This window comes from Onychostruthus taczanowskii, unplaced genomic scaffold (genome assembly GCF_017590055.1).
Source record: "Onychostruthus taczanowskii isolate IOZ18803 unplaced genomic scaffold, ASM1759005v1 scaffold309, whole genome shotgun sequence".
NCBI classification, from domain to species: domain Eukaryota; kingdom Metazoa; phylum Chordata; class Aves; order Passeriformes; family Passeridae; genus Onychostruthus; species Onychostruthus taczanowskii.
Window position 1 is genome coordinate 1 of NW_024500450.1, and position 685 is coordinate 685.

Genomic DNA, 685 nt, shown 5'->3' on the forward strand with positions numbered 1-685 from the left:
CAGCTCGTGGGGTGTATCTTCTCTTTCCATCTGGGGAATGTCTGCATTGGGTACCAGGGCCTCTAATTTGTACAGCAGAGATTTGAATAAGGTCCTCCTTAATCTCTTCCCGGAGTTTCTTATGGTTCTCCTCTATTTTGTCCTCTAGTTTCTGCAGTCGGGTTTCCACTGCTGCAATTCTGGCATGAGTTGGGCCATGCACAGCATCTGCATACGCTCGAAGCTTCTTCGCCATATCGAGCACAGTCTCATATATGTCATCCCGCTTCAATATTGCTAGGGCTGAGGCGTATTCAGGTGGCCCAAGTCGCACGAGTTTCCTCCACATTACCGGTGTGCATGGTACCTGGTCCGGATTCCTAGTTGTTATATCATCTGAGAAAATGAGCTCTGCCACCGCCATCTCTCTCAGGCGTTGGATTCCCTGTTCTATGGTCTTCCACGGTGTCTGCTGTATATAGAGATCATCTACACATAAGTATCTTTGTGCTACACTATCCAGGACCCATTCCCAGAGGCTGTGAGGGCTAGCCCTGCTCATCATACCTTGATCGATGACAGGATCATGTGACAGGGATCCCAAATGCCTCGCTTCAGTGCCATCCAAAATCGTAACCTCCCCTGCAGCATCCCAGAGGCGGACTAACCAACTAATTATAGATTCGTCAGGTTGTCGTCTGTAATC

The 685-nt window shown here is 49.1% G+C and overlaps 1 protein-coding gene across 1 annotated transcript in view; it reads right to left on the reverse strand.

The window, feature by feature from the left end:
- Positions 1 to 54: 54 nt before the first annotated feature.
- LOC121338581 (sushi domain-containing protein 1-like) overlaps positions 55 to 685 on the reverse strand; it is a gene marked incomplete at its 3' end in the record, with an annotated part of 12,808 nt that continues 12,177 nt past the window's right edge. The window contains exon 9 of the mRNA XM_041409704.1: positions 55 to 677. Coding sequence (XP_041265638.1) covers positions 55 to 677 — 623 coding nt within the window. The remainder of the gene's footprint in view (positions 678 to 685) is intronic.